This window comes from Hylaeus volcanicus, chromosome 4 (assembly GCF_026283585.1).
Source record: "Hylaeus volcanicus isolate JK05 chromosome 4, UHH_iyHylVolc1.0_haploid, whole genome shotgun sequence".
NCBI classification, from domain to species: Eukaryota; Metazoa; Arthropoda; class Insecta; order Hymenoptera; family Colletidae; genus Hylaeus; species Hylaeus volcanicus.
In genome coordinates, this window is record NC_071979.1 from 24,783,698 (window position 1) to 24,808,537 (window position 24,840).

The 24,840-nt window shown below is 42.5% G+C and overlaps 2 protein-coding genes and 3 non-coding genes across 5 annotated transcripts; 3 read left to right on the top strand and 2 right to left on the bottom strand.

Annotated features, from left to right (window-relative positions):
* Positions 1 to 70: 70 nt before the first annotated feature.
* Positions 71 to 18,537, bottom strand: LOC128875746 (muscle-specific protein 20-like). The gene is made up of 5 exons (XM_054121607.1): positions 18,227 to 18,537; positions 9,525 to 9,606; positions 2,250 to 2,379; positions 529 to 649; positions 71 to 438 (listed from the first exon to the last, which is right to left on the bottom strand). The coding sequence occupies exons 1-5, from the start codon at positions 18,248 to 18,250 to the stop codon at positions 247 to 249; spliced, it is 549 nt and encodes a 182-aa protein (XP_053977582.1). The 5' UTR covers positions 18,251 to 18,537; the 3' UTR covers positions 71 to 246.
* On the bottom strand, positions 10,096 to 10,236 carry LOC128876048 (U4 spliceosomal RNA). Its single transcript, XR_008456941.1, has one exon. It is a non-coding gene; the product is annotated as a U4 spliceosomal RNA (small nuclear RNA).
* On the top strand, positions 11,962 to 16,273 carry LOC128875748 (myophilin). Its single transcript, XM_054121609.1, has 4 exons — positions 11,962 to 12,077; positions 14,864 to 15,063; positions 15,211 to 15,331; positions 15,395 to 16,273. The coding sequence occupies exons 1-4, from the start codon at positions 12,072 to 12,074 to the stop codon at positions 15,575 to 15,577; spliced, it is 510 nt and encodes a 169-aa protein (XP_053977584.1). The 5' UTR covers positions 11,962 to 12,071; the 3' UTR covers positions 15,578 to 16,273.
* Positions 18,538 to 19,510: 973 nt separating the features above from the next.
* Trnal-aag (transfer RNA leucine (anticodon AAG)) lies at positions 19,511 to 19,592 on the top strand. Its single transcript has one exon. It is a non-coding gene; the product is annotated as a tRNA-Leu (tRNA).
* Positions 19,593 to 20,713: 1,121 nt separating this feature from the next.
* Positions 20,714 to 20,785, top strand: Trnaw-cca (transfer RNA tryptophan (anticodon CCA)). The gene has a single exon. It is a non-coding gene; the product is annotated as a tRNA-Trp (tRNA).
* The last annotated feature ends 4,055 nt before the right edge of the window (positions 20,786 to 24,840 follow it).

The window sequence follows — 24,840 nt, forward strand, 5'->3', positions numbered from 1 at the left end:
TGTACATTTATTTTCTGTGATATTAGACAAAGATAATTTTAAATGTACGTCGTTGTAAACGCTGATCTCTATGCGATACAATTTATATATCAATATACAATAATGCAAATAAAATTACGGGATCTATGATACATCAGAATTTTCTTTCAACTAGAGACTCCTCCGCGATTTCGATGCTCGTTTCATCTAAAAACAACCTAGAAGTATTATTTTTAAATTATAAGTGTAGTCAAGGAGCGTTAATTATTATTTTCCAAGAAGGATCTTCCTCGTGGCACCGAAACTCTGTCCAGCCTGAGTAGCGCCCTTATTGGTACCGGCCTGCAAACCTATAAGACCTTCGCCAGCCCTTAATTGTTCCTCCGTGAAGTTTCGTTTGTTTTCCTCCGCTGGTTTAGGTCCTAGCCAAGGACCGCGCCATTCCGGATGTTTATACGTCTGCGAAGAAATATCGTTTTACTTTAGTCTTGCTAAAGTTGCAAGAAATCGTATCTATTAAAAGGCAATGATGTAACAAAAGCAATTTACAGTGCGACCGATGGCGAAAATCGTATTGGTCACTTGTGCTATGTTCTTCCTTTCTATAAGGTCGACGGCCTGGAAGAGGTCCACGTCAGGTACTCCGTATTTCACGCAGGCCTTCTGGAACCTGGAACAATGGACTCGATTAGCATAATCGCTTATATGAAGCAAAAAGAACTGCTTTCGTTTATATCGTGTAACTTGTTTTGTTGTGTTAATAAAATGAGGTCGGAGCAAAATATGTCGTGCATTTGTTATTTAAATGAAACTACCAAACTCTATCTAATTTTGGAGTCACAGAAAGTAGAACCCATTACTCTCTGTAAAGTACCCAACGGTAACAAAGTCAAAGGTTGGAATCCATGCAAAGCCGCCATTTTGTCGGCAGCGTTACACAGCCGCTTCGCGATCGAGAAACGTGAGGCAGGCCAGTGTTAACGAGCTCTCCGCCTATCAGGAACGCAGGAAGGAACGACAACCTCCACGTTGTTCCTACTTTCCGCTTAAAAAGGGAGTAACGCGGAGTGGCCGCGCTGCGCATCGTTCGCCCCACTACCCAGGAAAGCGCTCTTAAACATTGAAAACGCGCCAATTGGCGGCATGCGCACGCGACACCGTGGTCAGATGCAGAAAACATCGTGTATGATGCACTTTAGGCGGAGAAGGATCCGTTGGATTGCTTTGTACAACGCATGAATTCACCCGTCTCTGTCTCGACATACTGGAAGTGTACCATCAACGATTGCGTAACGTCGAGAGATTAACTCGTCTAATGGACACTGATTTCAGCGATCAAATATCCTGACATACCACTTTATCGCACGAAGGTAAACATATCAGAACTATAGCAACAAGCTACACTCTCATCTTTACCGAGTTGATTTACGTCTTGGACTGACAAATACGAAATAACGCATACCGAATATAAAAACGTGTAAACTGAACATTGAGTTGTTAATTTCTTTACTTTAATTTTTTAATCCTCTTTAATAGAGGATTAACCACTATATCGCGGCTCGTGCCGATACGAACGTCGTGCAAGAAAGTAGCGTCACCATGATGCCCGTTCGAAGTTCACTGCGACGGTCCCGACCTCAGACTTTGTTGGTACTTATTTACCAGGATCGCATAGATAACAGGAAGAGAAGGAATGCGACAAATCCACGTGGTAAACGCTACACAGAGGAATCGTTGCTTTTAAAGCGGCGATTCGAGGTCAATAGTCGCACACGGTTTGATCTCTCGATTCCAACGAGAGTCGGTGACCAGTGGCCTCGACGTCGATAGCCTGCGAGTCGAAAGTCGCTCCGAAGCAAAACACTGTCGATTGCGTAAAGTCGACTGCGCAGCAGGAAAGCAGGAAATCGCAGCAAGCTCAACGGTACACAATCAACGAAAACTGGCGGGATTGCCTCCCTATAGAAGTTGGATAACCTGAATATATTATCAAATTGTGACGTTATAATTGCACATAAAGTAATAAATAAATGAGTCAACGATGGGATATGGCAATATGGTTATTATCTCATGCAGGAAGGTGATGATTTGGGTTATTTTGACCTGAGTTTTATAGTTGTAAAAGTTTAGACTGTCCTAAGACCACTTGAAGGACCTCAAGAGAATAACAGAGGCCTTACTTTACTACTATCATCAATGTTTAGTACAGAGCAAAATATAACAACAAAGAGCTTCAGTCAATTTCACTTGTAACGATTCACTATACATACTGATTGAGGTTGTCCATCATTTTATAATCCCCACCGGATGTGTTAATCTTGGTGATAAGACCAGGCTGCAACTTGTTCATGAGATTGCATAGCAACACCCCATCTCTTAATGCATCCTCGTAACTCACGCCTGAAATACGCACAATTGTCAGGGCGGTTGAAATAAAATTGATAGCGCTAACAACAAGAACATATTTAGCGTTATCTCTACTACGAGCAGGCATGAACTGAGCTTGTACACGAAGTCTGGTTACATTCTACTGCTCGCAGTATCAACAAGCAACTCAAGTCATCGAACGAATACATTTAATCTAGTGATCTCCGAGTAACGTTCTTAGATCGTTATTTCCTCGTATTCATCCCACAACGATCGATCGCCTGCACATACACGAAGGGAATCAACGAAAAAGCAGGGGTGGAATGGTTGGACAATGAAAAGAATGCCGGGGACCACAGTGGCATCAGGATAACAGAAAAAAACCAACCTTCCCTCCCCCGCGGGCGAACCGCGGGTTTTAAGTTCCGCGCGGAACGACATGCGCATTCGGCGACGGCCATCGATTTTCATTGTCGGCCGCGCGATTATCGGCTCTCGAATGAACGGAACCGAGACGTGTCCTTTTTTTTTTTTTTACCCCTCCGCATCCCACCTACCCGTCCTCCCTCTCGACAGTCGGAGATTGCCGCGAAATAATAACAGAGGCTGCGTGCACCAGCACTCATTCATAGCGCCCCATTATGCCAAGAGGCGCGCCAAGGGGGCATGGCATTTTTTGTCGTTCGAACGAAGGATCAGGAAAGACCGCCTCCGTCTTTCCGTTGCACGCTCTTTTTGCTCTTGAACCGGGTGTCTCGATCAGCGCCATCATTGTCTTGCCGTCGTCGTGGCGTGCGCGTCAACGCGGTCTCGTCGCCATTCGAAAGACACGGTGCATCTCGAGTTGCCAGGAGCCCAGCTTCCGACAAGAGCTTGCGCAATGGCGATGTTGTCAAGTGTGTTTCGTTATGCCAGCCCCCCACCCCCCACCCGACAAGCCGTAAGCCATTCGGTGACGTTTCGATGTATCGAATCTCTATCGACATGGCACGCTACCTAGCGACCGGCTTTGTAAATTATATCAATACACGGGACGCGGGAGAAAGCGCTGCGGTCGACAAGCGCAACAGTTGGCGTTGCCGCTTTTTCCTCTGGCCCGTAAACAGTGGACTTGTCCGCTGACGTGTGGAAGAGTAAGGCTCGAGGATCTGGCAGTATTTAGAAAGCGTTTACAGCGATTTACGGCGTTTCGTTGGAGTCGCTGTTAAAATGTTGTCGAATAAAAAGCAGTGACGATGTTAGACGATGTTCGTTTATTACTTGGGAAATATAGCTAGGGAGACCTGGATCCGAGAGACGTTTAAACGCTCGATGTTATCGTCGAGGAAGAGATTTTTTATCGTCAGAAACTACTAACTCATTCCTCGCATTGCGCGCCCCGACGTCGGACAGTATATTCTGGTCGCGCGATAATAGCTATGGTAATATATGCAACATCTATGAATATGAAAGTTGCAGAGTTACTAAGAAAACATACCGGGTTTCGAGTAGATCCACAGCTGCGCTCTCTATGTGTACATAAATTATAATACCGCACGCACTATGGAAACGCGCGTGGCTTCGTCGATGCGAGCATTTATAGCGACACGAATCGCTCTTCTCTTCTCTTTGGTCACTCCATCGTAATAGCGTTTCGATTAAGAACTACGAAGTATGGTACCGAATAAGAATCTCGCCAATTTGTCGCAGTTTCCACGAGCAAATTGCGAGATTCTTTGAAACATTTTTGGACAAAACCGACGCGTGCTAACTGTTCAAAAGACTACTACCCTGATCCTGCAAGGACGACGTGTCACGTGGTTTTGCTGCAGAGGGGGCGCCACCGAACGCCTACCCCAAAATCTGTTCGCCTAGTATAAAACTGGTCGTGTGTTTGAATTTTCGATTGACGAGACTTCGACAGTCGATCGGTTTCATATACGTCGGCCTTCTCCGTTCGATTAGCTCGAATCTCAACTTTCGAGGAGTGAACTATAAGCACCGATCGATTCAACGTTAAAGCGAATGGAGTCGCCAGACGCTGTACAAATGTCGTCCTCTATTTAATATTTACTTGGACATTAGGGAAAATCTGCACTGTCCACTTCTAAGAAAAACAATAGAGACAAACAACGCTCAGATCACTACCGCAGGTATAACCCGACCGCTATCTCCAAAAATTAGAAACAAACTATCCCGTAAAATATTTTCTTGTAATTTAACAAATTCCGAAGAAAATTCTTCGCGAATCGAATCTCATCTTTCGAGCGTAACGTGCATGGACTACGCGAATCAAACGAGTCGAGCAGACCTTCCGCTTTTCCACGATATCCAGGCAACAGCCGAGAGCGACAGCAGCATCCACCTCTGGATCAAACGCGGGTAGATGGAGTAAATAAGCGTGACATGCTGATGCATTCCTGGTAGCGTCGAAACACGATGAGATGTCGTAAACGCGAGAAGATGACAGAAAATCGATACATCGCCTTCCAGATTCAGCCCCGCGGTTCCTCGCGATTCCTTCCCTCGGTTTCTTTCCTGACCGAACAAAGGTGGTCACGTGATGCTGGCCTGATATTTTTCAGACGTTGCGTGTCTTATCGCTGTCTTCGTTTTGTTCCGATACGCGTCGAAAAAATATCGGGTGGCAACAACATGTATTGGCGGATCGACATTATTTCTACGCTTGATACTATCCTGTTATGTTGACACGTCATGGTCGTCATGTCTCGACAATTTGACGTGAAATCGATAAAACGCTATATGCACACCTTTCTTGTCGATTACGTCACGTGTATGCACATATTTTCATTATTTGTGCATGGAGACAAGTTGATATCGAATCTATACGCAATGTTGGATTCCTGTTGGCTGGTTCTTGAGCCTGTCTTATATACACAGTTATAGCCAAGCGCCAGACTTATCTCGATGGATTATCTCTAACGCGATTGTTTCGATTGGCGAACAGAAACAAATTAAAAGTTACCGGAAGTTACGATGGAATTGCATCTGTGAAAGGACAAAGAATGCTTCGATGAAAGACGTTCACACGAGTAGAACGTGTAAAGAGGCAGTCTGCACTTTGCAGAGTAAGCTTGCCTAGCCCGAGTATCGATTTAACGTCAGTTTCACGTCATAAAGACGTCAAACACACGGTTTTCACCAGGACAACATCCCAGGGTTGAATTTACGACCAGAGGTGTGCAACAGGTCCCGCGGGAACGAGTGTACGCGCGCGCAGAGTTTACTTTCCCTTTCATTCGTATGCCAATAGCTCCGTAGCTTGCTTAGAAAAATTCTAACGTCGACTTGGAACACAAATAAAAAATGTGTATTGGTACTTGCGTGTCAGCGTTGGCGTCTTTTAGAAACCTCTTGAAAGTAAATAGCTATTTCGTAGACGTTAGCTTTATGGTAAGGGTCGAAATGACCTTTCGCTGTTGACGAAAGCCAGGGTGGTCACTCGTCGAGGATTAATGACTCGGTCCCCTAACTATCGAGTGTCCCAGGCCTGTTTGTTTACGACAGGGCCATATGTCGGTTGACAAAGGAAGTTTCAATGGGAACCGACCCTTTGTCTCCTTGTCTAAAAGAATGACGACCACTAATAAGGACTTCTTTACAACATAAACGTGGAGAAAATGTTCTAAAAAGTGACGGAGAAAGTCTACGAATTTCTACTCCCGCAGGATATAAAGTTTGGTTCCAACGATCGATTGGAGCAGGACACGCCTCCTGGTATACACCCCTAGATGAAATATATAACCGGAGGCAACCACTTGTTGCATTCGATCGTAAATCTACCCCGAGGCTGTAATCCTGGTAGGCTTGTCTCAGAATGACGTCATTGACGATCTTTTGACGAACAACTGACACCCGTTGACGTCCCATCGCGGCCTTTCGTCGAAACGTATCATCGAGACGCGACTTCTTTCCCAGAAAACGTTCTTATTTTCTGCCCGTACACGCCGAGGGATGTACCCACACGAAGAACAGCCCCTCGTCGGTGAAACGGCCATAAATTCATCTACTGGCCGTCGTTGCTACCCTAGTAACTGCGAGCTTTCGTGACGTCACGCAGAGTTACGTGACGAGCGTTTCGACGTTTCGACAGCTCGCGTCGTCCACGAAGACCCATCCAAACAGAACGAGATCTTATCTGGAAACGGACTTCCCTCTAAAACGAATCGATCCGTCGACGTTGACGTCAACGTGGCGGGCGAGCTATAAATCCCTCAAACGTCTGCTGGTGCCCTGGTGCTACCAAGCTACTTGTGCCACCGTGACGAACGGATGACTGACACTTCTCTCCCTCGAAACCCTTCGTTTTCGCCCGTTGAGCTTCAAAGTATCCCCTCCACGAAAAGAAACGAGCCTGTTCGGAGTTGCCGACGCCATCGAAGCAACTTCTTCCTGGACTCGACGGCATATAACGCGTGCCCTTCTCGTCACGAATATAATACTAACGCGAGAGGGTACGAGAAGTGTGGTTCGATTATTGTGCACGCCCCTTAACGTTCAATTTCCTCTAGGAAAGTTGAAGGGGATGCGAGAAGGCGGGAACAAGAAATGACACAATGCCAATGTTTGTGACTTGACTATCCAGGGTCTTGTATGCGGCCCTGATACATTGGCGTCCTTACGACGTAACATGATGAACAGATGACGCTAAATCAATACACGTCGTCGGCAGACAACTGATCCGTTCAACGTCGTTTAAACGAGACTCTAAGCACACGGAAGGGAAACGCGGAAATTCGAACCGAAGTGATCCAAGTATGCAAGGTTTACCTTCGACGCGTCGTTTAGAAACGTAGTGACATTTAAATACGAATTTCTAGGTAGGATATGTCATAGATTGGCCTGATATTCGACGTTTGAAGTGGCGGCTTGTTTTTGAGTCCTTTTACCAAAAAGGTAGAGGCTTCTTTAAGGCTTGGCAATCGACACATCTAGACCTGTCATAAACAGACAAGCCTGTATACAAGCCTGTGACAAGGCTCTATAGATAGAGGATCGAGTCATTATCCCTCATTGGGCAACCACCCGTGGAGGTGCTTGACTTATAATAGCTGACCCTGCCATAAGACACTCACGCACAAAATTTCGATCAACTATATATCGTAACACCTATAAACAAGTGAACCTATAACGGATTTTTTAAATCGAATAAATTCTCATGTTCACCTCGCCATTTGAATATTCAAGTTCGCTATAATACCTCCCCTTTCCCGAAGAATATTCGGAGTACGTAACCCGTAACGCGAGGGTCGTGTCCAGCATGCCTCGCGAGCTTCCAGGAACAGGCTAACATCCATAACCGAAAGATTCAGGAATTCTGGAATACGTCAAATTCCGCTCATGCTATCAGAACGACCGGTGGATGTTAGGGGCGAGCCGGGAGGAGAGTAAGCGTACGATCGCGGTGGCAGTCGAACGCGGATAGTCCAAGTTCAATTTTAAACGAGTCAATAACATCAAAAGCTTCGAATACCCGGCTCGCATCATCACGTAGAGCCTCTGCGTACTAGGAGGTTAGGTGGAACCGACACTGCCCGCCCGAACGACAATTACGCTGTTGTGGATGAAATTATCCGGTAACTGTGCTAATTAGAAGACATCGATCGCTATTTGTGGACTTTCGCATTCCAGTGTTTACCTCCTGGAATTGATTAGTCGTGTTGGTTGTCCAGGAGCAATGCTCAATGATTGATAACAGACGAGACTATTGATAATTAATTTTGATATACCGGATAATTTCATCCAGTTGTTGTCCTGTTAATAGGCCTGTGATTTAAGAATTATCACAGATAAATGTGAATCTCCTCGGTGGAGAAGCAGTACGATTCCCTCGTGATCGAAAAGAACTTTTCTCTCTGTTACGTGAGGCGATGCGCTTATGGCAGGTGCGCCTTGAATCCGCAACCACCAGGCTCGCACTTCGTCAAGGAAGCTTCTGCATAGAACAAACAACCCTCTCAGGGAATTCCGCGAAGGGGTTCGAGCGTGGATTAATTAAAACGCCAAGCGAGAATGGTGTCATCGTTTAGCCACCTTCGTCGCACACTCCGTGCTATCAGGGCGGCAGCCTATCACAGAAGCATCGCGCGAAACCTAAAGTTTACGTTCAAATGTTTTTCCAATGCGAAGTCGCGGTGCGTTTACATTTATCGAAGGATTTCTTTTTCTTGCTTTCCACGAGTCGAAATACGTGATCCTTCGAATCGCGAAAAGGTGGAAAAGAGTGTAAATGAAGGAAAATAAGCGAATCTTATTCGTTTCTTGTGCAAAACGAGGCTTGCGATCCGCATGTCCAACACGGCGATTGCGTCGACGCCTGGCGTATTTCACAAATCAGGGGTGCACGTTACACGTAGGGGTTGCTACCCGCTTCCCGTTCAATAGGGTGACTCGAATGACGTAACAAAGCGCGCGTTTTAGTAGGAGAGCATCCGCGAACGGGGGATGAACCTACCCCTAGAAACCGCGGTCGTCGACTTCCTTTCGCGTCGAGCCCATCCTCCATCGATCCCTAACTTTGGCCATTCCCCTCGAGATATACAATTTTATTTAATTTATCATAGATGCTGTCGTTTCGTAAATTTTCGAGTCTAGCAAAGGCTGCTATGCAAAGTGACAAACACAACTATGAGGTATGAGTGCGTCTAGAATGTCTGACGTCTTCAGACGACATATTTTAAAAATGCTCTTGTTAAACTTTCCCACTCGCACGTGAAAGGATATCTCGACAACTGACCTAGCTAACAAGCTTAACCTTTGCAACGTCACGCGGCCTGACATTCATACCCGGGAATTATAGAACTCCAGTAAGCCTATTCCGCGCATATTCCGCGGGTCTCGAACGGGGGTGGTGATATTGACACGCTTTTCAAACCGCACCACCTCCGAAGAACAGGAGTCCATGCATGAACGCGTGTATATCAAGGGAGTGGTATCATCGATAAAGTTCAATCAAGCGTGCGGACGGATTCTTCCTCCAGACCACGCCAGACACTGATAGAACTTCGAGTATGGTTACGATAAGCACGGCATTGTGAATTCGGCGAATTCTAGTCTCGATAACAAACTTCAAGTAACGAGTATAAAATAAACAGCTTTCGATCTGAGTACTACTTCAATCAAAATTACAATCTACATAGATTTCGGATGGTTTTGTAATTTTGTGATATCGTTATTACCTGATGGAAACTTTTGTCCAACCACTGTCTCGATCCATTGCTGGGCTTCAGCCTCCTGGCTTGCTTCACGCTTGCCAGCAACCTGTAAAATGAGCATTAAAAAGTCATTACGAGTTGAAATATTGCAGCTATTAAACGCGCCGAAATTGAGTTCGGAAATATTTTTAATACGTTCGATTTAACTGAGCTTATTATTTGTTACTTTTCCACGCTAGTTTTATTGTATTCGTTAATTTATATCCAACTCTACCATTTGATTTATTATTATTTTTCTAACACACGAGTGTGTTAATACATTCCTTTTCGTGATTAATGTGGCCAACGTCTTTCGAGATGGATATTGTACCATCTATCTAGATTTAAAGCCACTCGAAATAACTCGTTTTTAAGTTGCACGCATTCCCTCTACGCGTGTGTCCGAATATCCATGAAATTTATTTTTAAGCCAAGGTGGAAGAGGACCTTCGATAAATGATGTGTCCATGCAAATGTTATACGTCGTTAATCTCAATAAATTGAATACATAATAATCGACTGCAAAAGAATTTATTTTTGTGGTAAGGAAAATCAGTTTCCGCAGAAACTTTCAAAAATTGCCGTAGCCGATGGTATTTCACATCGTCATGGCGGGGTATTGGTAAAAGTTTTCAACTAGCAATAATCGCACCTCGGTAGAACCTCATTGGTTACGATATCGCCACTGCGCAAAGCTAACGAGAGAATGTTTCCGAGCCCTACTAGTAACGGGCGCCGTCATCTTTCTCCTGCGAGAAACTCATCGTCACCGTGTCCACGTGGCGGCGGAGCGCGGAACTAACGAAGCGTTTGGAACACGGACGCATCATCCAGTTTGTCAAATCGCATGGAATTAAATCAACGATTTCGCATTAACATTGAATGAAATGTAAACGAAATGGAAAACTATACAAGTGTAAACAATCTCGAGAATAAAATTCTATCGAAAATATATACAGCGAGACTATTCTATCGTTACTTCTTTCTTACTATAAAAGACGGCTTCTCAGGTATCTCGAAACTTGTATCGTTGACTGTAAACAGTGTATTTGCAATTGAATGCAAGTAAAGATCGGTTAAGTATTTGCTGGAAATGTATCGTCGCAGGAGAACACGAGAAGAAGAGGTGCACTTTAAATACGCGTGATGCCTCGCGATGGTGATTTACTTTATTCTTTCCCTCTTACATTGTCAAATAAACGATCCTCCCACGAGTTGCTTTTGACAAGAAATGGAATTATGCGTGCTATGTATCGGGCTAGACACTGCTTGGAAGACGTCTTTGATACAATTTCAATTATATAACAAAAGTTCAAGCAAATAGCGAGTAATCGTTCCAGACGATTTCGTTGTTACGATAAACTTGGAAACAGCGTCGATTGACGGAATCTAAACTCGGCGGTGGTCTCACCCTTCGAAGTGGCCAGAATCCAGAAATTACGACGACTTGCTTATCGGCGTTTTCATCTGGCGTATGTCCACGGACCGGTTAACCATCCATTCTTGCAAAACACACCCACTTGTTCGAACTTTTCCACGTAGTTGGATTTCCCGTCCCTATTCGCGACGTCAGATCTCGCGACGGACGACAAATGGTCGTAAACAGCGATACACCGGGTCCCAAATCGTCTGTTTAGATCAAACCTATTTCCGTCACTTTGCGGCCGAACGTTTTACGTCGATGAGAAACGTCGATGAGAAACGTCGAATCTTCGTGAAAGACGGTTGTAATTATTTAGCGGTGAGCTCAAGACGGACCGAATAACTTGGAATCTATGACGTCAGATCAGAGACGTTTTAAACATTGCTCGATACCAGCTCTCGGAAATCTTAATTGGCTCTTAAACTCTCGATGGCCCTCGAATCCTATAAAACCTAAGCTGCCTCGAGGGATATCGTCGACTTGAAATATCCCAGTAAAGCTGGAAAATGTATGCAACTTTAAAAATAAACGACGGATACTTTATAGATGTCCGCGGTATCCGATGTCGATCGAGGCAACGGGATATCGCGAAAACTTTGATCTGCCAAAGCTTCCCGATACCGAATTTATACAATTTCTTTGAAATTTGTCAAGGTGTTGGATTGGAACACCTCTTTAAAAAGAGGAACAGAGAGACTGGTTATTAAATATGCAACACTTTGACTTCGGGTCTTGTAAATAGGGCTACAGTGTCAAGATCTGGTTACAGAGAGCGGGGGTGTTGGGTTGGAACACCTCTTTAAAAAGAGGAGCAGAGAGACTGGTTATTAAATATGCAACACTTTGATTTCGTGTCTTGTAAATAGGACTACAGTGTCAAGATCTGGTTACAGGGGGCGGGGGTGTGGGAATACCCGGTGGGCAGACTGCCAAAAATCACTCGTTCCTGAATGTCGGCGGAAAGGATACGGCGGAGGGGAGACCGGCATATAGCGTCGCGACGCACGACGTCCGACTTAGTCTCTAGTCAGCGTCATCGTTCAAAAGTCGGAAGTCCTCCAAGTCTGTGATCAACCGGGAGACCAGCGAAAGAGAAAAGGGGAAAAACCATGCCGGTACGTCTATCATCGTCAACGACCATAATCACCATTGGATTCGGTGTTCGTTCAAACGGGGCTATAGTGATCGACGACGGATACAAATTGCCGATATCGTGGTTAAATTTTAACGATTCGAGAAACGACAAATGAGCCTCTAACAGCTGGTACATTAATAATTTTCTATCGCATCGTCACCAAATCGTGGTTATTCGTAGAATCCTAATTACGTTGGACCTTGGGCTATTTCGTTCTGGCGATTTTCCCAAGATATTGGGATTAATCTTGACACGGGGGAAACACACAAAGTTTCAAAAGAAAAACAATAAGGTTTCGGTAGTAGCGCCTAGTGGTGTCGGATTCGAGGCAGACTCTTACAACAAATGACGCGAAGACGTACAATATTCCTGTCTGAATAACAATTCTTTATAGCTAGTAATTTCTGCTTTAACGCGCTCGCTACTAATCAGTTAAAACTCCACAGAAGACTCTGAAGATACTGTAACATGTAATACCAAATACATTGATTTAACACTGCTTCTTAAAATTCAGCTCAAAGACAGAAACTAAAGTTCGACAAAAACTAAAGTTCTGGCTGAAGTCTCTCTTCCCGAGAGACTCGTACGTGGTAGCGAGCACGTTCACCAAACCTTTCTCGACACATGTTGGTTGTTCGATGGATTCGTAACCATCTGTTTTTAGTTCCACCAGTGAACGTGTTCGAATTGTTGACGGGCTAGGAATCTTAAATTCTGTAACGGCGATTTGTATCGGCGATCGACTTTGACGCGCACCTCCACCCTCGCCTAGAGTATTTATACCCCACGATAAATAGCCTTACGTAATATCTATGTTTGCCGATGGTTTCAAACAGAATCGCAAATCGGAAAATCGTGGTCGAATCATAGTTACCGTGCCTGCTCATTAAATACATATTTTACCAGTATTTCAGCATTTTTATTTTATAGATTAATTTTATAGATGGAAAGTTTAATTACATGCAACGCGGTTCAAACATAGCCTGCATATGCCTGCATCTGCATAGCGTGGCAGATACAATCTAAAAGAGCGTGACGGGAAAATAATAGAACATGTACACTACAGTAACGAACATAATGACCATGACGATGGCAATATAGTACAGAAGAAATACGATGTAAGAATAACCGCCAGAAATGTATATCATTCTTCAACGGGGGAATTTCGCATTTCGTTCGTCGAAAGTTTTCCACGTGCCAATCAATTAGTCTAAGAAAAAATACTCTTCTATATGATTTTCTAAAATTCCATAGTATCTGGACGTCAAACTATATCGAAAATAATTGTACGCGTTGCTAATGCAAAAGAAAAATTTGTTTAAACTGGAAAATACCTTTCGAGTATCGAGAAGCGATCGTCGAACGGATGTCCAGCTAATTGGGGATGTAACCCACGCCGCGCGAGAGAATGTCATTCATGTGCACGAAGATCTAACGGCGCCTCTTTGGCCACAGATGCTCGACTTGATCGATTTAACGTTAAATTTAGTGAATCGTTGCACCACGTGCCGCGTTCGTGAAACGTCCTCGGGAGAGACGGGTACACCGGGTTCGAACCAGCGAGAATCGCCGTTCCTCTTGAGAATGGGGCTTAAAATACACCTCGAGAGAGAGTTCGACGAGGAACACGTTGCTTCCGAACGCTTGACACTTCCCAGACAAGCTGGAGATTTCTGCGGTTAAGAATCTACTCAAATCATCTTTTCTTCCAGCATTTTATTTCATGTTTCAAAGAAAAACTACTGGCTTAGTTCGTACTAACCAAGTCAGTTTCTTGGCTATCCTGAATCTTGTTAATCGAACAGGAAACGCTCTCGTTCGATTCCCAACCGAGACGTTACGCGGTACAGGGTTAAGAACAGTTTCGCGAATGATCGAAGCTGATTTCGCTCTAAATACCTATCTATCGCGAACAGCGGGGTGCCAGATTTCATTTACGTCGGTTGACCGGTTGTTGGCATCGTAAACCAGCGTAAAACCAGTTAACAATATTGTTTACGTTAAACGAGAAGGGAATCGCGCCCGCGACATCTTCTCGTCCATCGGACCCAGCCAGAAACGTCAAAGACACGACCACCGTGAAATTCGTTTAAAAAGCATTCGACTACGAGTAGCGTGCGATTAGTCGTACCCCCGAGATAATCGAAAACACGGTTCTGCGACGGTAATAGCCCCGAAAGGGAAGGCACCGAAGTAAAATCATTGTCAGGCTGCCAGCAGTGTAATTTCGTCCTATGAACGATTTTACTAGAAATCAGTGAAACCCCCGCGGGGTTCACACGGCACGGAAACAGGTGGCCAGCGAGCTGAAGAACTTCGCCGTTTCTTGCCAGTTTTAATAAAAGCTGACGAATCGGCCGGCGTATTTTATTTTCGACGTTCGTTTTACGCCCTGGTAACGCAACACCGCGATCTATTTCCGTTTTCCGTCCCCACCCTTTGGACCGCACTTTTTAAATCCACGAAAATTAGATCAATCCGAGGTTTCACTGTTCCGAAAGTACAGTGGAAACTTCTGACGCTACTTTTCTTTTCACGAATAAACTAAGGTTTGCCAACAACGAGTTTACGGTACCAAAAGTGGCCATCTCGCGGCGAATACAAGAAATTGAAATGTTTACGCTTCTTAAATCAAATTAGGCTAAGGAAACTTTACAAGATCGACCATGGATACTTTGCTAAAACCATCTCGTATACATCGACGAGCCATTGATCGCCTGTTCCAATATTAGAACGCTTAACGAAGGGCGAACGTTTCGCTTCCAGGCTCGCAACAAGGAACAAGAGACGGAGGTGTTGGCCTGGATCGAGGCTGTTTTGGGCGAGAAGCTTCCGCCAGGGAACTACGAGGATATTCTGAAGGATGGCGTTGTCCTGTGCAAGCTCATCAATAAACTAGCGCCAGGATCGGTGAAGAAAATTCAAGCCAAGGGAACCAACTTCCAACTCATGGAGAACGTTCAAAGGTGGGCGTTGTTATTGTTATCTTCTTCACTTTTTTAACCATTATATATGTGACTTGGTTCTCTAATACTCCGATAGAATATACTTAGAATATCCTTGATTATCTAATTATCGATGGATAACAAACCGATATGATTCTTTTCGAGCAGATTCCAAGCCGCCATTAAGAACTACGGCGTTCCACAAGAAGAGATCTTCCAAACGGCCGATCTCTTCGAGAGACGCAACATCCCACAAGTTACGCTTTGTCTGTACGCCCTTGGAAGGATTGTAAGTATTCGAAAACTAACTCGAGAGGTGTAAGTAAGTAAAATATTACAATTTCCTATTCAGACGCAGAAACACCCCGAGTACACTGGACCGAGGCTAGGACCAAAGATGGCGGATGAAAACAAACGAACGTTCACCGAGGAACAACTCCGCGCCAGCGAGGGCCAGGTCAATTTGCAAATGGGATACAACAAAGGCGCGAGTCAATCCGGTCACGGTGGATTTGGCAACACTCGACACATGTAAACATGATTTCTCTGATGTGCACGTGTTGCTATCGATCGATATGTAGGTGTAGAAATTCTTTTACTACTCGCTACCTATGTGTCTACAAATGCCACAAGACATGACCAAATAGAATCGAGATGTTCTCATCGGAGCCCAATGATCGTTTCAATGGACATTTAGGAAAATGTAATTTAGGATTGCTGAAAGAAAGAAGAACGCCTAAATTTGTTCGTCAGAGTACATTGCGGGAAATTGATTTTGTTATTGTATTCTGTGTGAACGTAAATGCGATATCCTGGCAAAACGCGATGTTAATCGACTGACGCAACGTTTACACATTACACATTATTTATTCCTACATTACACGTCACACGGTATTCATCGAAGATGAGTATTATTTCATTCAAATAATACACTCGCCACATTACTCGAAACAACACGTCTTATACACACACGTACATTTACATACGCACATATACAAAGACATTTACACTCTCTTTTAGTCGTAAACGTTAACATCGCGAAAAACGAAAGGATTTGTTTGGAGTGAACAGGATCACGCAATTACGACACGCTTATCGTGGGACCTTGTGTCTTGCATGAGAATAATTTCATCGTATATGTATTTAAAGTATTCAATTGTTTACTCGTAATTTGCTAATAATATGTAAACGAAAAAAAAAAATAAAGAGGCAGTGCTGCTATTTTTTATTACATGTATCATTCTAACTCTAATTTAATTGCTGAATCGGTGAACGATTTCATTGCGTTCTAGTAAAGGAACTAAGAACACAATCGAAAATGATTTGCTAGTCAGGAAAATTTTGGCTAAAGTAACACGAAGAGGACTCTGGAACGGTTTGATGACCATCTGGTTATTGTAGCGATGTCTAGGACAAAAGAAACACGAGTAACGATCATAGAGATACTATGGCGACTTGGTGAGCGTCAAAACGTTGCGGCACAAATAGTGTAAACTGTTTCTAAGATAGCGCGGCTTTGGTGTAAGCCGAAAAGTTCGAGGAATCGCACGTGTGTCGTTCGCCAAAGTCTACAAAGGCGGCAGATGCGCGAAGAGAATCTGTTGTAATAGAAATAATAATACTATGTTGCTATGAAAGATATACAAGACCGATCTTTCTGGGTCAACGAAAGGAACTTATTTAAAATAAGTTTGAAGTATATTTTCTGTACAATGTCACAGAAACAAGGGCGAAGAAAGATACTGCGATGATTGAAGATTCCTGTGTCGCAAAACTAGGCAATATGCCAGCTTCTTCGAGCATTATTATGCGTTTCTTTTCGCGGTTAGCGTAGCAACAAAAATGATGAAGAAATCAAAATTTTGAGCTGATAAAAAATTCTCGCCAGTTATTTCCAACGGTCGTTCCAGTTCGTTTGAATTTCTCTCTCGCTCGCGGAGGCCTCGGGCGCACCCTCAACTTGGCCGAGTTAATTTTGTCGCGGCAGTCAGAAATAACGTCGGCTTGTTTGTAAATAAACGCTGCTGCGAGAACCCGTGCTGTCATCGCGACGGAAATTGTTCAGGTATCCCTCTCGTTTTTATCGTATACGAGCTGAACGCGTTCGTGCTTCAAAATTTCTATTTCTACTTTCGTCTATCAACGCGTTAAAAAACTTGGACCGCCAAGGATTCATATTTCGTTAAAAAGAAACATCTCGCGGCCAACTTTTCGATTCACTTTTTGAAATTCCCTGGAAGCTGTGAAATTCGTTGATTTAGAAAAGAAAAACTAGACTGAAAATGGAACGACCTTCGTGCGAACGATAGTATTCGTGCGATCCCACGTGTATATCAAAATTAGTTTACCAGTGCATTGGATGACTCACGATTTAATACCTGTCCAGAATTAGAGCACTTTAATGCAAACTTGTAAAAATATACCGGAGATGTACGTCGTGAGTCACATGTTCGAAATAGATGGGCTTCTCAGCGTGTCAAAGAAGAGAAATTTCTCCCTTGCCATATACTGTTCGCGAAATTCTCAACGTTTCTACAATTTTCCGGCTTTTCTCGACTCGAAATTTCAGACTACGACGCGTTTGTCACGAATTCCTGCTGGAATCACGATTTCCGACCTCATATTTTGCTACCCTAACCTCTCCAGACACGACAATAACATAAACGACTAAAACGGGATAATTCGCACACATGTGTTGTGTACACATGCATACTTCTGGAAATATGCAATGTTCATTGGTAATACGTTGTATTCAATCCTAACATGTTCTACGTTATACAAAAGAAACGAGCTCTTAAACAAAACCCGCGTCTAAATTCTAAATCGGCAAAACTTAGCTGCAATAATCGTTCTCGTATGCAACTTTACAATTCACGATTATTTTGTCACAAATTCAACACGAACCGAATACGTATTTTTCCACGAGTAAATTTAGCTATCGGTAACACAAATTTCGCTCTTTCAAAGTTATTAGAATATCGCTATAGGCTCGACTTTAAAATCGATGTGTACTTTCGCCGTGGGATCTCGATCTTTAAACTGCATTTTGAAGGTTATGTGTGCATACGTATCGGTAAGAGTGATGTTGTTTGTATCATCCGCAATTTTATGGCGCTAAAATGCATTAACTGTACGAACGGATAGGTAAGAAACCGATAGATAAGATTCCTCTGACACTTCTTACCTGCCACAGAGGACGTCCAGGCATGATGAATACGGTTTGTAGTCGTTCTTTTGCAATTAACGAAGCGTTGGGTAGCCGTCAAGTCGGCAGAGCTTAATCCACTCAAGCACAAAAAGTGTGCGCTTCGGTGCTCGTGCTGCGTATATATGCGTGACAGGTACGCGTTCGTGTTGGTGAACGTGGAGGCGCTTCTATATATGGACCACTTACTCACCACCTACCCTTCTTTACACGTGACCACCTCCACCGATAGTTTTTAGAAGCTGTTCTTAATCGTTTGACCGTTTACTTTTTTTTTTTTTAAAGCGTCACTATCGATAACTCGAGGTTGAGAACGACACCTTAGTCGAACTTTGCCACTGCTGCACTATTGCAACGTATTATTTTGCTTATTCTACGTGTTCATCGTATCTATGCACGAAAAAAAGAAACAAAATTTTTATAAATTGATGATACCTAATTGGTAGGTGTCTACACCTACCGCAAAAATACCGAACTAAACGTGTTTACACTATCACGAATACTAATTTGCAATACAGAAGAGGTATAGAATTGATATCTAATGTAATTTTATGCATGGATAAGGATTAGAGTAGATAATAGACTTATCACTTTACGAGAGTTGGTGTCACAAAAACTGAAATACCGATTCCGTACAATTCAAAAGTTTTAAGGTGACCTCATCGATTACGAACGGCACTTCTGAGAACTATATTCAACTAAATTACCCGAAATCGACAAAGTTCAAAACGTAGAAAATTTGTCCTCTTGCGTGGTGCCGTTTTTTGTATTGTCAATTTCTTACAAACACAACCGTTAAGTATATACAAGTGGTGTAACGCATTTGTTACTTCTTTTTGTCACTTTTTGGAAGAACCCGCGCAACAGTGGTTCACTATTTACATACCGGTATCAGTATACGCGCTGGTAGTTGGGAAGCCCTGCCATAGTACATATAAGTGGAACCAAGAGTGGGGACTCCTTACGCAGCTCCTTCCCTTGGAGAAAGGGGTACGTTAGCTAGAGTAGAGCAAGGCGAGGCACTGCGCCGTTGTACAACGCGCATCCTGAAACGACGGAGTGGGGACAGGGAGAGAACGTTTGGAGGGGATGGATCCACCATGATCCACCATCGTGACGGTCGCACATTTAGCACGCTTTTCATGCATGACTTTTTTTATGCCAAAAGAATCGTTTCCTGATAGATTTTACCACGTATCTTAAAATAATTTCCTATAATAACATGTATTTATGATGTCCTTGGGGCAAACTGAGATTTCAACTGGTAGCGTGGCCGAGCGGTCTAAGGCGCTGGTTTAAGGCACCAGTCTCTTCGGAGGCGTGGGTTCGAATCCCACCGCTGCCATTTAATTTTTGCATATGTTTACAATGATGTAACGATAACGCATGCGTTTCTGGATTGTGTTCTCACAGAAGCACAGAACCTTCGCGTTCCGTGGCACGCAATTAACGAAAGAAGGCGGTAGTACCGGTCCTTGAAGGCCCAGGGTCACCGGGCCCTCGCGAACATATTTTTAAAACTATCACAACACTGGAATCTCCCCTTAAAAATATGTTCACAAGGTACCGGCTAGGTGACACGGTCCTGAGCCTCGAACCACCTCGAACTGCTCGTCGACTGCGCGCGGGACACCGTAAGGGGAAAGCGCTGGGCGTAGTCTACCAAAAAACAGCTGAAAAGTGCAATTCTTGCCGAGCACTTATCTAGACAAATAGTCTTTGTATCGACGAACAAGTTTTTAACTGATTGAAAGACTTCAGGAAGAAAGTTACACGTGAGAGCGTGTATAAATATAATTCTATGCTCCTACGATTGGATGGAATCCTGTTGCTATTGTTATCATCGGGGGCTATAGCCGTTCTTGACCATTTCAGTTAACAAGGTCGATTATTGAACAATCATTTGATTATAAAGGGGAAGCAGTGGCGAGAAATAATAATAAACATACTTGCTCCAAAAAAGTACAGCGAAAGTATGCTCTTCAATTATGTGTTAGCCTGATCCATGTTTCATTCTGAAGATGCCACCACGAGCCACACCCTGTTAGTACACATCGGTATCAATACTCAAGCAATACTTTATTGCAATAATTCATAGTGCAAGATCACAGTAATTGAAAAACAAAGAAATAATCATTAAATAATATTCAAAAATATATATATGAGACACATGCCTCGAACTACAAAGCCTAACAACAGGCAACTTGTAAATAAAGAATGGAAAAGAATTAACGTATGTATGATTGTAAGAATATGTAAGAAAATATACAAAAAGAAATTTACAAATCTATACAATTGTATTGATCATTTTCAGTGGTCCTTATGAAAAACATAATTTAAAATTTGCTTAATATATTTAAATATGTATAATGTTTAGGCTCTTAGAAATATTTTATGTATAGAAAATCTATTGTAAGTCATGTTAGACATACAAATGATTAATAATTGGCGACCGATCCTCAAGAAGACTCCGTGGCGCAACGGTAGCGCGTCTGACTCCAGATCAGAAGGTTGCGTGTTCAAATCACGTCGGGGTCAATAATTTATTTTTGCAAGACTTTTGTATATTCTTAATGATAACTATTCCCTATCTCTCTATTATAAGAAAGTTTGTAAAATTTTCATTTTAGTCATCCAGATACATAGACGTAGCATACTGTACAGTAAAGATGACATAACTTTCTTTTCTTCCCAGCATTACATTACGTCTTTCTTTTCCTACCTGCCTACTCTTACGAGTTTATTTCTATTTTATCACAAGACTGTATTAACGAAAATAGTCTGTGGAGTAAGCCACAAACAGTAATAAAACGAAGATTCGAAGATGTCATTTGAAAAAAGGTTAAATAGAATGGAATGTACAGAAGATGGAAGACCCGGTGGCCGCAGGATAAAAATGCGGCAAAGATTATGCTGGCTAATACCAATGCACACGAAATGCAATTCCATGAAGATAGACCTTTAAATTGAGGGCCAATAACAAACAGAAAAGAAGCAGCAGAGGCACCAACTAGCGACGAGGAACAGAAGTACTATAAGAGAAATAAAAAGGAAAGGAAGGAGGCCCGTCTAAACGAGAAAACGGTCACTACCATCACTACTGGCATTGCAGAAAGAAGAAAAGAAATCGCAACGATGCGTCATTGCAAATTTCGAAGAAAAGAAGCTCTGGACAGAAAATAAAATTAGAAAAGTGAAAGAGAAGAAAAAGAGAATGATAATGATGTGGAAGAAAGAGAAAATAAGACGCGATATAAGGTAAGCGATTACATAACCTATAACCGACACGTGGGGGCACGAGATGATACTCGAGAGATAAAGGATAAAAAAACTGAAAATGGAGGCTCAATACAGATGAAAATAATACTGTAAATAATGATTAACAGTATCAAGATATAAAAAAAATTGAGTATTTAAAATAATGAGTAAAGTTGGAAAAAAGGATTTAAGTACAAAGAAACCAGTTTGTTTTTGAAAGTAAAAACAATACACATAAGTGCTTTACATGTAGAAATTTCCATGGGTAATGTTTTGGTAAACTGTATTGCACTCAGTGTGGCAGAAAGCACACGTTGATGAACTACAGATGCATTATGGCCCATCTGAAGATGGCGATAAATTAAATCACTGTTTCAGAAAACCTATCGTACAGGAAAGCTAGAGAAATAGCCAAGGTAAAACTACAATTACCATTTCATACAAAAAAAAAGAAGTACTAAAGAAAAAATAAATAGAAGCAAACAACAGAAAACATGTTCCCTGGAGAGAGCTCCCAATGTCATCGCATTTTCTTCCTCTTTTTCCAAAATTATCTGTGCCAACTTTATTATCTTCTACAATATTTGTTGCTGTTGACCTTATTTAGAATTTATTACCTATTATTTTTCTTATGTATGATGTGAGGATTATTGATCTTAATATTTTTTTGCCTGGCTTGTCTAACAGGGAAGAGTGTCCATGTTCTTATTTTGTTACTGTGTATTTATATTCACTAATCTTATATCTGTTTCATTACTTACTAGCTTTCCCAAGCTAAACACTTTTAATAATGGCTGACTTTTGACTACCTTACGCTTCAACCTCTCTGTTCTTTTTTAACGATGTTTATCTTCTCTTCAACAGAAGATTGACTTTATTTGACATTCCATAGGTAGTTTTTTAGTGGTCGACTCCCTCGTCCATCTCCATTCAGGCGACGCTGACGCCAGTCAACAAGGATTTTTCTTTACCATGGTTTGTTCTATTCATAGAGGCCGTGTTTCTACAAAATTGTTACCCCTTGAGGAAGGAAATTCCACTCGTGGATATTGCACTTTTCAAACTTTCTATGACCCTTTTTCATGACAAATCAAAATAAATTACGAGTCACATACATCATGCGTTTCCTGGGCATCCCCACCTCCCCGTGGAAGTCTCCTATCGCATTTTGCTTTGCACTGAAGTGCGGTGCGTGCTCACATCCCGCGCACAAGACGCAAAATACCAGGATAACATAAATGGACCACCTTTCTCCTCTCTTGATTCGCGCGGGTTGTCTCATTTAGCCCCTCCTTGGACCAGGATACCACGTTCAGCGAGGAAGCTCCTTCAGCGTGGCTACTTCCTTTCTCGACGCACAGCGACTTCTGCATTATTAACTGTTCAGATTTCATACGAAATAAAATGCAATACGACACTGAATATTACCAACTAATACTTATTCATTACAAACGATATTCCAATATGTGAAACCTATAACATCAAGATTCCTATGAGTCAAGTGTCTTTAAGAGTCGCTATGAAAAGTGTAGAAACAAATGACAGAGTTTTGTTTTCTACAATATATCAAACAAGGAAGTCGTGTCCGATTTGAAATTTTTCAGAGTTGCACGACTATTATTGTCATTGCTATTTGTTGAATAAAGTCTCGACTACGAACAGACGAGTAGTTCTTCGCAATTTGTATAAGCTGATTATAAATGTGATCAGTCATCAGATGGTGAAAGTGCATCATCTAGAAATGCAAGAGTTCGAGTTCGATGAAAACGATATATCTGAAGATTGAAGATTGAAGATGGTAATTGATAAATAATACCAATGTACCTACTATAAGTATGAATTATTTCATAGTGTGTAATGATAGTCTTTTGTATACTTGAAAATAAAAATGTAAACGTAATCCAATGTCTTCTTACTAGTAGTATGAGTCGCTCTATGAGCGACTATTATGGTATAAGTGTAGTAACCGTGAGGGGCTCGAGCGACCATGGATATGGATTAGTGAAATGACTCCGATACAGGAGTGTGAATCAGAGGGCTTACAGTGCGTTGTGATTTTATTATTACACCTTAGTGTAAGATATATTAAACCCAATACTTGTATTTGCTATAAACACAAAACAGATTATTATATGTAATCTTTTTTAATGCCTGACTTTTTCACAGTACTTACGTGTTCCCATTTATATTTTATTTAATGTATACTTTGACCACTAGTGACAGAATTCCATTTTTATCAATATCATTTAATACTGCAGAAAAAGTTAGGCATGTAAGCCTCAATCGGCAGCCTTATCTGCCGTCGACTTAATTCAACTTCGGGTAGAGTCATGCTTCCCTACTACAATGCACCAACTGATTGAGCCTAAATGATTCTGATTGCTAATCATTAAACTCGACATCTCTGCGCATGTATACCCAAATATATTAGATGATTCATGATCAATCTGACAAATAATCTCAGAGGTAACAATAAAGAAATTGTGGTATTAATGTTGTACCCAAAATCCTTGAAGTGATTTCATGCCAAAAAGAGCGCGAATCATGATGACGGTGACTGTCATCGTTGGATAAATTGAACTGGAACAGTTATGTATACGAATAACTGCAATCGCGTATACTCTAAATTTCTAATATTACTCGAAACTGTGATTGTATGTCATCAGCGATACTCCAGTTGACGGTAAATGGCATGATGCCTGAAATAGAACCGAGAATAATTGAGATTGATCATTAACAGGAGCTGACTCGAGTCTTTCATACACACATGCAAAGTACTTGAGACACACCGACAGTATAGACATACTGCGTTCACTGTACGATCAATAATGGACTTTGATCCGCCGTTCGTCATCGTGGTTTATCTTTCGTCTACCATACGTTGTATGCAGTAAGCGAAGGGTATATGCTAATTTACGCGCAGCCTCCGGTATCTAGTTAGCAGATAGAATGGACATAATCAACAATTTAACCGACTAGGGAGCGGGAACGCATGAACGAAGGTAGACATCCGCTGTGATCAGCGTCTACTTCCACGCAATTCATGGTAGCCGCGGATTGGAAAGACACAATTTTGAGGAAGAGCCGCGCGGGCCCTAAGCACCTCTGTGACGTAGCAATACGTTATTGGCCCTCAACGACCTCTTTCCATTGCTTATTGGTTCATTGACTCCGACATGGGCAGAAATTTCGGTAGGGCTACGGGTCTAGCGCGCCTCTGGCGATGGTAGGCTTCCTGCCACTTTGGAATGGCTCTCAATAACGCATTGTCCCATCGTTTCAACCTCACCTGTAAGGATTAAAGCGCAATCACGGGACAGTGACACTGTTTTTCC